The 13979-nt window shown below is 40.2% G+C and overlaps 1 protein-coding gene across 1 annotated transcript in view; it reads right to left on the bottom strand.

Annotated features, from left to right (window-relative positions):
* Nucleotides 1–13979, bottom strand: part of LOC129093563 (phospholipid-transporting ATPase ABCA1-like) — a 132169-nt gene that overhangs the window by 5313 nt on the left and 112877 nt on the right. The window contains exons 47-48 of the mRNA XM_054601616.1: nt 13407–13499; nt 2781–3024 (exon numbers count right to left, since the gene is read on the bottom strand). Coding sequence (XP_054457591.1) covers nt 2781–3024; nt 13407–13499 — 337 coding nt within the window. The remainder of the gene's footprint in view (nt 1–2780; nt 3025–13406; nt 13500–13979) is intronic.

Here is a 13979-nt window from a genome sequence, read left to right as displayed (position 1 = left end):
ACAATTCCCATATTTCTTTTTTTTTTTTACTTTTAAAGTCGCAACTGATGCATACTACATGAAGTTAAATGCTTTTATAAATACTTAAAGTAGACATTCACATTGACTTGTAAGCATCATTACACATGATCATTGACCCATAATTGATATTTTTATAATTAATTTTTCTGGAAAATGTATTATTTAGGCATCTTTATTAGGGCTGCGTCTTATTTTTCTATAATTAAGAAGTAATCAGATGGACCGTAAATTACTGACACAATACTAAATGTGTGAGCATATGAGCTCTCATGAGGTGAAAGATTTCAAAAAGCAATGGATAACTTTATGAATTTAAAAAAGTAATAGAACGGAAGGGGTTTGTGTAAGTGTTTCTTAAGAGGCCAGGTTGCTTTAAGTTCTTGTTTTCATACTGTGTATAATGAAACTAAAATGTTTGCTAAATATACTGAGGTTAAATCAAATATGCGATTAATGTAAGAAAACATAGAAGAGCTATACTTAAGAACATATATAAAATGTAACTAAAGGGTCATCTGCTTCATTGGTACAGCAGTGGCAAGGTTGAATGTGGACCATTATCCACACATAAAGCAGCACATACTTCACAGTCCTACTACACAATCTGCTCTTCAAATGCTCCATCTGCGCTGCACTGTATTGGCCATCAGCGTTAATGCCTGAGCTGCAGGCTGTTTGGATCAATATTAATTGTAGTGCAAGTCTGGTGTTATACTATAGGTCAAGGCTCCTCTCTATAAATCACCGGCTGAAAGGTGACAGTCTGGGTCTCCACAGGTTCTCCAGTCCTCCCCTCTGTGTTTTAATAATGTGACCTCCTGGTCAAAGTATGATTTATTTACTACCTCTTATCTGGTAAATATTGACCAGTGCAGAATGTGAGGCCAGTTGGCAAAAAAATTTAAACAAAATACGCAAGGTTGTGGCGTAGTGGAGAGCAAGGTAGTTCTCCAATCAGAGGGTCGGTGGTTCGATACCCGGCTTCGGCAGTCGATGTGTCTTTGGGCTCGATGTGTCAACTTGGGGGCAAGACACTTAACCCCAAGTTGCTCCCGAAGGCTTGCCATCGGTGTGGACTGGATGTTGCATGAATGTTAGTTAGAGTCTGATGGTGGCACCTTGCATGGTAGCCTGTCATCAGTGTGTGAATGGGTGAATGATATGTAATATACTACTGATTGTAAGTCGCTTTGGATAAAAGCGTCTGCTAAATGACTGTAATGTAATAAAAGGTTGGAGTAGTGGTGGGCTAATTACCCCCAGAAGGGCATATTCTACTTAAATAAGGCTACAAAAGATGGTTTTCTCTTGAAATAGGGGTTATCCGCAGGGGGATCAAGTTGATAATGGAATGCTTAACATTCCTGGAAATCTCTATATCACATAATTTGATTTAAACACAGCAGTGCCACAGTGCAAATAACTGCACAGAAGAATTGTGTTGTTTAATCCAAGAAGAGCGCCCCCTCCCCCATGGTGGTGTGGACCGGTGAACTGTCTGGACCCCTCGGAGGTCATCTCCCACCTGGTCTTCTTCTGCTGAGCTAATGGTGGGCTTGCAAGACCAGACACGCTTGCCTCTGAGCGGCTGATTGCATTGGGTCCCTGGGGCCATTTGGAAAACACAAGGTGAAGCCAGCCCCGTAACCTGCCAGGGGCTCAGTTTATCTCACCAATCAGGGGGTCTAGCTAGTGCTAGTGCACTTGGACTGGAATTTTAAAAAAAAAAAGGCACTGGCTGGGAGCTTTTTTTTTTATATATATATATATATATATATATATAAAAAAGAAAAGTCAGTCCAGATACTTGATCAATACTGGGACCTGGCGGCTGAACTATCTTGGCTACACAAACTCAGCGTAGTCCTCGTTGGTCAGTCTGACAACCTAAATGGGAGAGGACAAAGCGTAGGCAATGATGGATCTTAAATCTTATCCTGAACTGAGCAGACTCACATTAACTGGGAGCACTTTAAATGCTGCAGGCATTGACACTTGCCCTAATGATGTGTTAAACTGTGCTGGCACTGCGCAGGATTACAGCTGGACAATGAACATGGCCACGGAGACTCTACAGTCTAAATTTTGCTCATGTCAGAAGTGATATTTGGAGTCTAATTGTGCAAGCTGAAATCAGCAAAAACTGATGTTCTTCTATCAAGAATAAATTATTGAACAGCAGGGATTGTACGTTTGGATATAGGAAAATGTGTCATCAACAACTCTTTGCTGTGAACAAACCTTTGGAAATAATCAAGTGCATGGTTTGTTTTTGCTCCTTTTGTTCTTTTCACAGCTTGCCAGGTCCCCGATGCATAGCTACGACTGGGCAAAGCATGTGTACAAGACAAAAAAGTGTGGACTCGGTGTGGGTAAAGCCATATTAACATGTTTTGTATATATTGTTCTATTGTTGGTTCTGATGGTAATGATGAAGATGGAAGATGAATAAATGTATTGCTGGCTTTGTATAGTATTAACAATGGAATGATCTAAGGAATACTGATCAAACAAAACATTTCATAGGTTCATCTGATGCAGAGAGAATGGAGACCTGGGGCAAATTACCATCTGCATGAAATTCCTCGAAATAAGCAGATTTCTCTTAGCTAAGCCTGAATATTTACATGCATCAAAGTGCTGTCTATCACCCTTTTACTTACATATGTCAGTTGAGGGGAAATGTTACAGTAGTATATGGGTAGACTCCACATATCTAACTTGAAACTGATCCATTATAATATTTGTTTGGGCCTTACCTGATCCAGCGTAGTCTGGGACACGGAGTAGTCCTCCACACCCAGCCTCTGCTGATTGCTGGTGAACTGGCTGAAGATGTTGGCCAAAGCCCCCTGTGTGTATGGGAGATGATACTGCAGTGTGTTGTGATGCTTCTCCTTCAGGACGCTGCCCAGGAAGGACTGCTGGACGAAGTCCTCTACTGGCTTCAGCGCAGGAGGAGAGCCACCAACCCTCACAATCACAGTGTAGCCATCACCAAATCTAGAACAAGAAGACACAATTAATGCTTTTTGTCCATTCAATTATTTTGGCAAAGGTGTAGGTTTCTTTTTCTAATTTTGAAAGTTCAACCTCAGCTCCCATAATAAGTTAATACAAAACAGTGTAGACAAAATACAGACCCTCAGAAACTGCCATTCAAAGGGTCAAAATTCTGAAAATAAATTAACTTTTGGAAGCTATGATCAGTACGATCAATGTTGGCAACAAATTCAACTCTGAAAGTAGAAAGTGATAATACCATGTTGGTTAAAAACCAATTTCAATATGTACTATCTAGCGGTTCTATGAAGGGCACAATTTTAGTTAAAAGAGGGAGTTTTTTTAATCTGACCCTGCACAAAAAAATGAAAATCAGTGTGGTTGCTAACCGTTGACATAACCCAGGCTGTGAAAAAAAATAATTTTCCCTTGAATTGAGTATACAGAAATGTATTTCATTTTACAGCCTTTTTTTTTTACAATAAAAAATATGTCAGCGAATGTGGAAAATAATATTCATTTATATTGTTATGGAAGTTTTCTGACCGACATTTTTGTCCTCTGAGGACACAAGATCAAGACGTCAGGTTAAGCTTTCTGTAACTGAAAATGCTATGCCAGTGCCAAAATTGCTCACATCTCGTCATCTAACTAATCAACTTTTCTTTTCTTCTGTGAACACGGCGTGTTGATGAATTGTAAGGAGGTGCGCTGGAAGGAAGAGACGAGATGGGGAGCAAAAAATATAATTGGTCTCATATTCTCTGGATGTGGTGAGTTTGAGGGGGAAGGTGAGCCACTAGCCCCTGAAAGCTAAAGCAGCTTGACTTCAACGGTACAACAACGCTGCCAAGAAATGGAAAAACTTTTCAACTTTTCCAAGTAATAATAGGTTTCAACACAATAATCTGCACCAAATGTCAAAGAAAGCATAAATTTGAGTCAAGCATAACAGCCAAATGAGACATGAATTGCTTTTAAGGGTGTACATTGTTGAAGAGGCCTTTGCATGATTGAAAGAACTGAAGAAAAAAAAAAAGGATTCTAAAACATTGCATCCCTTTTGGGTTAGGCAATGTTATTATTAATTAGGCACGCTAGCCACTTCGCTTTCATCTGACAACCAATACATTACTTGAGATCACTACGCAGACAGATCTTGTGCTGGAGAATCCAGTTCCACTAGCAAGGTAGCAACATCCACAATGCAAGTTTGATAAGCACTATCCTAAAAGATTGCATCCAAAATAAGATTCAGAATCCTCTCTCACTTGTTGCCTCCTGGCATTGTGGAGGGCGGACAAACTATGAAAACTTGAAAGCCTACTTACTAAGGAATAATTTAAGAGAAACTCTTACATCACTGCTATATGTCTAAGTATATGACAAGTAACAAAGAGAGGATATAAATGCTTGAACAGCCACAGTGTTGAAAATGTGACAACATGCTCTACTGGTATAGCTTTACAACATGAACAATATCCCCCGACATTAAATATTGTCACTGATGAAAATATGCCACAGCTAAGCTCTAAAGCTAATTAGCATTCTGCATCTTCCCAGTTGTATGCAACGTCTGGCGAGCTTCAAATAAGACTCTGTGCCTTGTTATTCTGTCGTTAGCACTCTTATGACCCATTGTTTTCTGCCTAATTAATTCCCTAATGTTGGATTTACTCATGGAAATGTCCATTGTGGGCTAGTACAGAGCAACAAGCAACAAGAGTCAGAGGCTCCCTTAGTGGCAATTAGAGATATGGCGACTAAACTGCAGGCCTACACAATCCCTAAGGGGCTGAGAGTGGAAGTGGGGCTCTGTGCTGGTACTGAGAAGCACAATGAGTGGAGCCCACGGGTAGCACAGTCCCTTTAGTTAAACATGACTGCTTGAAGTTGGAGAACCAAAGAGCAAGAATAGTGTAACTTTGCATAAATTGTACATGGGAATGCTTATCCAACATTCATTTTCAATAGGAATGCATGAGTGTCTTTTTAATGCTACTTTTAGAATCATGCAAAGGCACATTGACTGGCAGGTCTGAACCCCTCTTAACTGGGATTTTCAGGTTTTTTGATTGGACAAGCCAGACTACTAAACCAGACTACTAAATCAGAAGTATATTGACATAAATCTACAGGAGATGGCATATGAACCAATTAACCTGCTATATCATTATATAACTATGCTCATTGACCTATGTCTCCTGCCACACTGAGTAAGTAAGATTAAGTGTTTGTTAGCATTATGGTCTGATTTCACAGTTAAGGAAATGTCTGAAACAAATAACATTGTTTAATTACACACATTTAGATAGGCTGCAACGCAAGGGGTAATTAAAACATTAAAATACACACAAAAATGCAGACAATGATGCAGCTGATCAAATGGCATTCTATCCACAACCACGTCGGTTAAGGCCTACTATATAGGGAGGATCTGAGAGTTGCGCTTCCACTGTGATTTCTTAATGGGCGGCACACCAAGGGTGATCAAAAGCATTCCCATGAACCTCGAAGACATATTATTTCGCACACATCATGTGGATAAAACTATGGGTGCCCCGCATGTATCAGCATGATAGCGCTTCATTAAACAGCTGCCCTTCAGACAGCCCTTTAACCGTTCCAAATTATACTCTTTACTGACCTGAGCCCTGCTCAACCTTGCTAGGAAATACTGTTATTTTGCGAGGCATTCACTGTGTACATAGAGGCTTCATCATCTCAAAGTGTAAATGGCAAAGCAGGATTATCATCAGAGGGAGCAGGGGTCTCAGCAGCTCTGGTATTATAGCAAAAAACACATGATACCATCGTAGCACTGTTTTGTCCTTCTTTAAGGAGCTCCCTTCTGTGGAAATTTAAACTCTTTCATTTCATGACTACATTCCATCCTATTTAAATTTATGATTCACATTTGCCAATGAAATTAGGCATAAAGGGATCATAATAATTAGGAATATTACACAGGAGGATTTGATACTTGTTAATGTAATATGCTCATTTGGCGATTTACAGTAGGGAAACACATGCAAATCTTTCTTGGCAAGGTACTCAGTCCAAAAGACTGTTATTCTGATTTTTTTCTTTTAATAAATCTCCTATTAAAATGTTGTATATTTTGTGCCCAAATGGGCTTTCTAAGTTAAATAGGAGTTCTGGGTGAAATTGAGAGTCCTGTAAGTGTAAACAGTCATATCAAATATAGCTTCTGCTGTCAAAAACAGAAAAGAACAATCATTGTGCCCAAAAATATCTTTGTGCTCTTTATGCTAAATTAAGACGTGTAAATCTTAGACCATCGCATAAATGCTGATAGAGCTGTGGACATGAGACACGTCTTGAGACGCGTCTTTCTATCAAATAAAAACCAGTGCAAAGTCTGTGCGTTCCAACATTTTAGGGCAGTGTTAAAACTGACGCAGTCAACAACAATGGGTAAATGGGACAGTATTGGGAATACCTGGGCTATAGAATAATAAAGATGACTATATTCATAATGGCTTCTTTCACTATGCCAAATATTATCACCGTGGCTGGACGGTCTCAAAAATAAAGTATGTCACAACTTGCCCGTCGGCTTGGCTTTGCACACGCAGCACCATTTTCCACGAGAGAAGCGTTTATCCAGGACGCAGCCACATCATTTTGGATGATTTTTTATAAGACTACACAGTCTGTAATCAGACACCAGCAGCGAAACATCACAGCCATCCTCACACATCAAGCTTAATTCATCATCCAATCAAGACTATGACCATAATCCTCTTGTGTTTATTATAGCTGCCGGCTCAGGAAATGTGCTTTGTCCAAGGACTGCCAAGCTCAGCCAAGATGCAAAAACACTTTTGCAAAAATCCAATAAGGCCAGGAGGCATTGTGGCTAAAGTGTTGGCGATATGGTTTGGGGTGTACGTGAGTAATGAAATGCTGCTCTTCAGTGAAAGTAAAAGAGCTTATCAATTAGCTTTCCCTCATTCTTTCTTCATGCCTACCTTATTTTTATTTATTCTCTGTCTGCAGCTACACAGGGGCTTCAGGCAGCAAGTTGGAGAAAATATCTGTCTTTCATATTCATCATTTTTACTCTGCCTCTGTATTCAAAACAAAACAAGTTATTTCATTTTTGATACACTGCCTGTCTTGGCGCCCCTCAAATAAACTCTGCCTGTGTAGGGAAAGTAAGGCGTAGATTTCTTCAAACAATAGTGCAGCAAGATTGAAACAATTAATAAGCTTTTAGCAGGCGACTGGTGATTCTAAAGCTAAAAGCAAGATCTTTGCAATTTGGGGTTGAATATAGCATTGAGGAAATAATGAATGGATTATGTCAATGCTGCACCACATTGTCACAACTAATCCCTTCATATTATTTTACATTAAGGAAATGATACAGCAGCTCACACAGCATGGCGGAGGCACTGTAATAGCTGCGCGGCAGTTCCCCCCCTTCATTTCCATTATTCTGCCGCAATCCTCTCCTCGACCCTGGTCTGCTGGAAAGTCGTTCTTCCATGTAATTTAAAACAAACAACAGCCAGACACAGATAAGGGCATGACAGGCAGAAAATAATTCTGCTGCCTTCCTTCATCTAACGGAGTCTAGAAAGGTCACCCTCGCCACTGCCAAACCTTGTATTTGTGAGCGTAGGGAGGTGGAGGGTGGACGCGAGGCAAGAGGTCACAGCGTGGCTCGGGTTTTCTGACGCTTTGATCAGGCAGGAAGTCATCCAAAAACTTCCTTAGTTCCTGGAGGGGAAGCTAACAGAGCTCCAGGCAGAGGCTCCACAGGCAGTGTGAGGCGAGTCGGGTGGATGAATGGATGGAGGAATTGATGGACAGGGGATCTTTGTCCAATCAGAATTTTTTTATTATAGCTTTAATTCATCTTAAAGGAATGTGCGAAAACTAATGACGGTCATGTGCTTGCTAACCGGGAGGCTTCGGCAATGTAAAAAGTTGGAGTTTTCAGTGTAAGTTATCATTGTGGTTGGAGTAGGAAGTGTGCTTTAAATGATGGACTTCAAATAATTATGAGGTTTCAATGTGAGATTGTGAGCGGCTAAAGTAACTGAGAATGAAACTTCATTCATAAATTGACTTTGGGTTGACCTTGGATATAGCAGTTTTCCAGAAGTAGTAGAAGTAGCACTAGTAGTGGTTAGATACAGCTTCAGATAAAAGGTAGGTTGGACCTTGAGTGGAGATTATTGTGTTCAAATAAAACTGTTTATTTATGTCAATATTGTGTTTAAAAGTAATCTCACATGAAGGCCATCGTCTGCCCTATGCAATTATTAATACAGGTCTTGTACATGCATAGTTCACCAAATGAAAAGGCCTCGAGCCATATAGCAATTTCTGCAGACCTTGACGGATCAAATATAGATGCAAGCTTGCCTTGCTTGTAAGCACAAAAATGAGCTATGATGAAACTGATGTCAATACAAGAACTATTCCCACCAGGTATCAAGGTATCAGGGAGCTGTCATACATATATATATATATATATATATATATATATATATATATATATATATATATATATATATATATATATATATATATATATATATATATATATATATATATATATATATATATATACATATATATATATATATATATACATATACATATATATACATATATATATATATATATATATATATATCATATATAGATATGTGTGTGTGTGTGTGTATATATATATATATGTGTGTGTATATATATATATATATATATATATATATATATATACAGCTCCCTGATACCTTGATACCTGGTGGTATAATAGTATATATATATATATATATATATATATACTGGTGGGAATAGTGTATATATATATATATACATAGACAGCTCCCTGATATGCACAGTACATATACAGTGCACCATCTGTGTCTGTCTATGTTCTAGCAGTCTTAATTACAACTACTTTGCTGATGCATCATAAACCGTAAAGAGAATTATTTTGTCATCCATCTCCGACGGTGACACACACTTAAAAGCCATAAACTATTTAGTTAATGGCACACCTGCAGAGCTGATGCAGAGTGAGTGGGAAGGAGTTTATTGGACTTCTCAACGTCAACTTAAGGGGATTGATCCAAACTTTTTAGACACCACTCTTGTAAAAATCCTCCAGTGCCCACACCACATTACCTTAATGCACTTAAGGCACTTTTATCCTCCACTTTTATATCATGACATGCTTTAAGGAAGGAGAAAAATAAGGCTCTAAGCTGACTGCAGGTACTTTATGAAGAGGGGATATGAATGATATCTATCAGTGAAAAATCCGGCATCGGCTAGCGGGTGTCCTTTCTAACTGACAAGATTATAGGGGATCTTTGAAGCTGCTTTTATTGGTTCCTCCACTTCATTTGGGTTTACTTAACACCTGGGAGCTTTCATACCAGCATACTGCTGTACTAAAGCACTATTTACAGCCCCTCGCACATTTCTTTATTTATTTATTTTCCCCCTTCTCTGTCAGCCTTTCATAAATTCCTAGAAGTGTGATTGATTTGAGGGATGGAGGAGGATGTTTTTAACGGCCATGGAGGACGATAATGAAGGGGCTTCTTAAAAATGGCCGCCCTAATGTTCTGAATTCACTGCCCGAACCAATTCTTCAGCCCCTCTCACATGCTGACCACCTCTCTGGCAGTTTAAATGGACTATTTTGGCTCATTTGGGGCTTGATTGATATGCAGAGGCGGGGTTGTTAAAGTAGCAGAAGGGCATCTCAGTGATAAAGACAGGGTCACCACTGAACTAAAGGGGGCAGCACTAACAAGCACTTGGATGGCCGGGTTGGAAGCCCTGCCACCTGAGAGTAGCAGAGGGAGGAATAAATAAGGGTAATATGGTGAGAGGTTTTTGAAGAAGAAGAGGCGAGGGGGGGCGCGAATGTGGGAGAGTGAGCAATAGGGGGTCAAAATGTGAGCGCTTCCCCCGCCGTGAGATTCCGCACTCCTTTCAGGGGCCTGTGATGAAAAAGAGATGGAGACGTTGGGGGTAGGGGGGAAGCAGCAGCAACCCCACAGCCTCGCAGGTCAACCGCTCATGCCGTGCGACGACGGCGTACACCACCTGCCTCCATCGGCTTGCATCCCCTCTCAACTTCCACCCCTGCTGTCTGATGGAACTCTTCCCATCTGCAAGCCGGCAACAGCTTGTGCATTTGTGAGAGGCAGCCCCTCCATTTTCACATCATGGAGTCAGAAGTGGAGACAAACCACCATGATGGTGGATCACATGCTAAACCAGTAGTGCGTGCGTGCGTGTGTGTGGGGCGGCTGTGGCGTAGTGGAGAGCAAGGTAGTTCTCCATTCAATCGGATCGGTGGTTCGATACCCGGCTTCGGCAGTCGATGTGTCCTTGGGCAAGACACTTAACCCCAAGTTGCTCCTGAAGGCTTGCCATCGGTGTGGACTGGATGTGAATGAATGTTAGTTAGAGTCTGATGGTGGCACCTTGCATGGTAGCTCTGTCATCAGTGTGAATGAGTGAATGATATGTAATATACTACTGATTGTAAGTCGCTTTGGATAAAAGCGTCTGCTAAATGACTGTAATGTAATGTAAATGTAATGTGTGTGTGTGCGTGCGTGTGTGCGTGTGTGTGTGTGTGTGTGTGTGCGTGCGTGTGTGCGTGTGTTAGTGTGAGTTAGTTTGTGCGTGTGTGTGTGTGTGTGTGTGATGGAGGGGCAACATGGCAGCACAAACATGTGGCAGGATAGTGACGGGGAAAAGAAAACAAACGGAAGACGGCCCTTAATTGCCTTTTCAGTCATTAACAGGGTCCCACACCTCATGAAACATTAATTACATCGAGCGCCTAGTAGATAGGGACGCTTAATTAGAAATTATTCACTGCGTGGCAAGAACTGAGCGATAGCATTTCAGCGGCATGTAAATTGTCCGTGCGAGATCTAAAATAAGCACGGCAAAAATCTGTGTAGACGTCACGCTTATCTTGCCTCCTCTTACTGTGTGATTCCCTTTTACCCGATAGCATGTTGAGTGAAGTAGAACATGTGTTAACCCTGTGTTCTCCTCCCTTAGTTTGCTGCTCCCCCCTCGCTTCAATGGCTCTTACCTATCCTATACCTCCTGCATGGTTCATCAATTATTTACACCACCCTGCTCTTCCCCCTACAGACAGGATGTAATTGACACAGCGGATCTGTCAATTACCCTAACATCTGGGACGGACTGATTGGTACATTGCTCTCCTACTTTAGCCCTTCGCCTCTCAACTGTCCCTCCTGCTCCATCCACAATCGACCTCCTCTCTCCACGGTGAGACAGTGGCCTACGATATGACATTAATGCTCTTGATGTGAAATACCCTTGACACCGTTGCCCCCCCCCCGCCTTGTTGTTCCAAGCGTTTCGCCTAATCCTCTGCACAACTTTAAAAAAATGGTCTGCTCCGCCCCTCATCCCAGGTGTATTGATCTTTCTCTCCACCCAACGATTGCCACCACATATTCCTGCCGTGTGTATCTCCTGTGTGTGTGTGTGTGTGTGTGTGTGTGTGTGGAATGTCCTTCCTCTTACAAGATCACACAATGGACTGGTAATAATGTCACCAGACTGTACCTAGGGTAATGGATCGGTCTCAGTGCTAAATGCGGGGCTCGGGACGTAAGTGCTGGCCTTGGGAAATGTCAGATGAATATCAGAGAGGAGGCCCGAGTGCTAGGAGTTAGGGGCAGAGAATGTCTGTTATGGAGACGTAGCAAAACCCATTAAGAGACGTGCACAAAGCCTATTACGGGTGTGCATAACGACAGGGACGGTGGAAATAGTATTTATGGGTCTGTCGAGATACATATGTGAAATTGAGATAGTGGTGAAAGATTTAGGACACTAACTTGAGGCCCACAGACCTGACCGTCTGCACATTTGCCTCATATATGGATCTTTTCATGTGAAATCAATACAATCGGGTTGATGAGAACCAAAATATGTGTGGCATATATGTGGGTTTATTAAGAGGAAGCTTCATGGTAAGCAAAACAAATTAATACACATTATTATACATATTATTGTATTATATTGTTATTATTATTATTACATAGCCTCTGAACCTCCAAATAATACATAGAAACTGGAGTTGTATATAATATTAATATTACTATATAAAGAATATATATAAAATGTGTCTTCTTAAGAGGGAATGAGATGAGAGGATTGATGTCATGATCATGCCAGTACAATATGAAGCCAGAGCAAGCAGCTGGTTAGCTTGGCTTAGCATAAAGACTGAAAACAGGGCAAAGCAGCTAGTCCGGCTCTATCCATAGGTATAAAATATCTACCTACAAGAACCTTTAAAAGCACCTTGACATCGACATTGTTTGACCTCTTCTTCTCCTTGTGGACGCCAGCGTCCTCGGCCGACTTAATTTGCTTTCACAGGCTGTAGCAGGCTCAGTTTTAGAGCTTTACAAACCATGTAATGCTAGCTTGCTGGAACATGAGGCTTAATAGCCCTCTAAAGTAAGACAAAATTTTGGTTGTCTTGGTGTATGTGGTGTTATGAAGGGATTGATGATCATTTTAATCAATTTCTGAGGGGTCAAATCGTTACATCTTGTGTGTGACACATAATTAAACATAGGAATGGCATATACTTCCATCACAAGTCATTATAGACTCTAAAATTTTCTCAACACTTGAATAGCACCTTCAAAAAAACCATTGTTTATTACAGATCTATGACTAAAAAAGCTTGACACAGCGTTGAGCTGCATCTAAAATTAATCTTTTGGTTCTAAACATTCAGATGATGTACACCACTTTTATGTGGCATATGCCATGTGGTAAAATGGTTCTATGGTAAATAAGGATAGAGTAGAAGAGGTTAATCCGTAAAAAACTGAAGTGTATAAACATGCCAGGCTAGCAGTTTTCAGTAATTATGCTAAGATAAGCTAATTTGTTTCTGCTAGAAAGTAAATGTGTGTATATATACATATATATATATATATATATATTTTTTTTTTTTGAATATTAGAAGTATTCCTTTAATATAAATGACATTATGAAGTTTACGCGAGGTTTGACTTAAAACTGCAAACTTTTTGATAAATGATGTTATTATTTGTGTATCTCCCATACAGAGCTTCTCAGCTGCAGTCAAAAATGATAAAAGAAGAAAGTGCATTTTTCCATTTTCTTCCTTGAAAAACCTGAATTGTTGTCTTTTTATTACCAATATACATGACCTTATATATAAATAACAGAACACCTCAGTGGAGCACAGAGATTTCTTTCATCTCAATTCAAAGATTCAAAGGTTTTTTTAAATTTTTATTCTGCTCTTGGTGTAACAAACCCAGTCGTAAAAGAAGGACGCTTACCTGCTCTTCAGATGCTGGATGCTTCCGAGGCACTTGAAGCGCCCATTGACCATGATGGCCATGCGTGTGCACAGTGCTTCACACTCCTCCATACTATTGAAAGAAAAGGGGTGATGTTGCATTAATGAGACGCAGCAATAATACCAGAGGCTGGAGTCTCCTGCTTACCAGATGAAAGACAATACAATCTTAAAACAGGTCTTCTAAGTATGATGGGGGTATTTCAGGGATTTTTGAAATATCTGTCCGCATTCAAACTCTAAAATGTTATGTATTTAAGGATAGAACATTCATTGCAGATGGGTTTTTTTTTATATAAAGGATGGAACTCAATTATTTAAGGCAGTGTCACCTCACATTATTTAGCTAAAAAACATTTCTACTGATTTACTGAGACCTTTTGTTCCTATTTACAGTTGAAGTTTGGATTAGAGCATTTTTACTGTCTACTTTGACACCTTAAATGGACGACAAATTTGGTAATTAGAGGGAGAGGAAGGGACCATCTGTAGTTCTTATTATCTCATTTTTTCTCTTTCAGCGTTGGGCTGGAGAGCAGGAGTCATTTGTAGT

The sequence above is a fragment of the Anoplopoma fimbria genome, chromosome 7 (genome assembly GCF_027596085.1).
Source record: "Anoplopoma fimbria isolate UVic2021 breed Golden Eagle Sablefish chromosome 7, Afim_UVic_2022, whole genome shotgun sequence".
NCBI lineage: Eukaryota > Metazoa > Chordata > Actinopteri > Perciformes > Anoplopomatidae > Anoplopoma > Anoplopoma fimbria.
This window is presented reverse-complemented; position numbering and strand designations above follow the sequence as displayed.